This window comes from Amphimedon queenslandica, unplaced genomic scaffold (assembly GCF_000090795.2).
Source record: "Amphimedon queenslandica unplaced genomic scaffold, v1.1 AMPQUscaffold_8899_Cont19161, whole genome shotgun sequence".
NCBI classification, from domain to species: Eukaryota; Metazoa; Porifera; class Demospongiae; order Haplosclerida; family Niphatidae; genus Amphimedon; species Amphimedon queenslandica.
The window spans coordinates 1-2,810 of NW_003550828.1; the positions used below are offsets into that span (position 1 = coordinate 1).

At 54.6% G+C, this 2,810-nt stretch overlaps 1 protein-coding gene across 1 annotated transcript; it reads left to right on the forward strand.

Annotated features, from left to right (window-relative positions):
* Positions 1–1,821: 1,821 nt before the first annotated feature.
* Positions 1,822–2,577, forward strand: LOC105315669 (uncharacterized). The gene has a single exon (XM_011410389.1). It carries the CDS (start codon positions 1,822–1,824, stop codon positions 2,575–2,577), a length of 756 nt encoding a protein of 251 aa, XP_011408691.1.
* The last annotated feature ends 233 nt before the right edge of the window (positions 2,578–2,810 follow it).

A 2,810-nucleotide genomic window follows, 5' to 3' on the forward strand; every position in this document is an offset into this window, starting at 1 on the left:
TTCCTCGCTCATGGCTCCCCCCTCTTTAGTTGCAGTCAAGCCCATCTGTGGGTTGCTTCTCCCCTTAAAGGGGCTTAACTTCCCCCTTCCTTCCCTTCTCAGGGATATGTCCAATTTTCTTTCTCTTCCTTTAGGTGCTCTCCCCGTTGGCGGTCCCTCCCATATGCTTGGCTCACTGGACCTTTCCACTCTTGTCTCCGGGGCTAGTCTTGGTGGTTTGTTGGGAGCAGCCGGTATCCCTTCAGTCTCTGGTGCTGGTCGTGTCAGGCCAGTGCCTACCTCCCTGTCGGGGCCTTCCCTTTCGGTTGCCCCGGAGCTGCGCCCCTCCTGGTTGGCTGAGCTACTGGGTGGGGCTCTCTCTTCAGCTCCAGCCTCCTCTCCTCTCCTTCCTTAGCTCTGGCGTCGGCCTTGCCCCCTATTCCAGGGAAGGCGGTGGACAAAATTTCCAGGGGTTTGTTCATCAAATTTAAGGAGCTATTAGCAAACAATGTGGCATTAGCTTCTCAGTTGCGAGAGTTGGGCCCAGTCCAGGGCGCCTCGGCTCGGTCCCAAATGAGGGACATCTCGAACCCTCGCTCATGGGTTTATTGTTTTCTGTCCTACGTGGCTGTTCTAGTTCCGGATCCCAGGCTATGTGAGCTGGTCACATATGGCCAGATAGTCATTGAGCTGGCTCAGTCCTACGGGGGCTGGATGGCTTGAGTATGATCGTCAGTTCCGGCAGCAAGTGGCTGCTGGAGTTCACCTGAGCTGGTTGGAAATTAATCCCTCCCTTATGTCGGCTACAATGCTCGGAGCAGCCCCTGCCAGAGGCTCGAGGAATTACCCCCTTTGTCTATCTTGGGACCATGATGGGTTGGACTGCGCCCTAGCCTCTCTGGACCAGCAGGGCAGAGCCCCGTCCCGCCCCAAGATATAGTAGGACTCCCCTCGTGATCTGCCGTCATTTTAATGCAGGAGTTTGTCCCAAATCATTCGGCAAATGTCTTTTTCTTCATGCTTGTTCTACCTGCTCCAAGACTGGGCATACAGTGGTCATTTGTAAAGACAATAAGGGGAAGGCCAAAGCCAAGTCACCTTTCTCCGCTCCTTAGCCCCAGGTGGCTCCCAAGTGCAGCCCAGGACTCTGACTCTTTATTATTCATAACTGTCTCTTAATGTTTCTGTATGCTGTTGTTTATTCTGTGGTTAATGATATTTCAACTTCGTTTTGTAGGCTCCTCCGTGTGGCTTCTGAGCCACTACCCCTATACTTCTGATCTGCTGGCCCTCAAGGCGAGGCACCCATCGGGCGTCTCTGGGAGCCACTCCATTCACCAATGCCTGCGGGCTGAGGCTTGGGGCCCGTACCTCACAAGCCTGCCAGATAAATCCCTTGCTGATGTCCTCTCTCAGGGGATCTCTGCTGGTTTCAAAGTAGACTTTGACAGATCCCAGCCTCTCGGACGAGCTCGGCAGAACTTCCCGTCTGTTTGACAGAACCCTCAGGTTGTCCAGGACTACCTGGCTGGAGAGTTAGGGGAAGCCACCATAAGGGCGTGGGGCCAAACGAGGCTATTCACGTGAACCCAGTCGGTTTAATTCCCAAGGCCAGCCAACCCAGCAAGTTCAGGCTCATTGTGGACCTATTGTCCCCTCCAGCACGAGTGTTAACGACGGAATCGACCCCGTGCTCTGCTCTTTATCCTATTTGTCGGTCGATCAGGCGGTAGCGGCAGTCCACCGGGCTGGCTGGGAAGCTTGGATGGCCAAGCTCGATTTTTGCTCCGCCTATAGGAGGGTCCCGGTCCATCCTGAAACCCAGCCGCTGCTGAGGATGTCATGGGGGACCAGCTCTTCTGCAATAGGGCGCTCCCCTTCGTCCTTTGCTCGGCCCCAAAGCTGTTTACAGCTGTGGTGGACGCCTTAGCTTGGGCGATGCATTGTGAAGGGATCCCGGACCTAATCCATTATTTAGACAACTTCTTATGGTCCCCTGGCTCCTCCAGCGAGTGTTGCCATGCTCTGGAAGTCACTGTCCCCTTGTGTGAGAAACTAGGGTTGCCGGTGGCCCCTCACAAAGTTGTGGGTCCCGCAACCTCCTTGATATTCCTTGGTATTGAGATCAACTTGGTTTGTCAGGTGATCAGGCTCCCAGTGGATAAGCTGGCTCGGCTTAAACAGGCGCTTTGCAAATGGGGCAATAAGCAAGCTGCTACGAAGAGACAGCTCCAGTCACTGATTGGTCACCTCAACCATGCAGCGAAGGTGGTCAAGCCTGGTCGCCCCTTCCTCAGGGGCCTCATCAATACGATGAAAATCCCTCAGCAGCAGCACCACAAGGTTCGACTCTGTCGCCTGCCAGGGGAGATATTGTGTGGTGGCAACGTCTACTCACGTCCTAGAACGGGGTGTCTTTCTTTCTGTCTGGGTCCCAGCAAGGCTCTTCCTTTTTCCAATGCTTCGGGACGTTGGAGTTGCAGTGCATTCATCGCCTCCTTGGGTGAGTGGTTTCAACTCTGGTGGCCAAGGTCCTGGTCCGAGGTTTCGATCACCCCCAAAGAACTCGTCCTCATTGTGGCCAGCCTGGCAGTATGAGGTTGCTTTTGGTCGAGGGGCTCCATCCTCTATCGCTGTGATAACCAGGCGGTCATTCACTGCGTTTCTGCTGGCATGGCTAAAGACCCTCAGTTGAACCACTTGCTTCACCTGCTTGCCATTCTGCAGGCCAAGCTGGACGTTTCTGTAGTGGTGGAACATCTGCCGGGTGTGTTTAATGGGGCGGCCGACGCGTTATCCCATGACAACAGTTCTAGTTAGTTTTCTCTCCT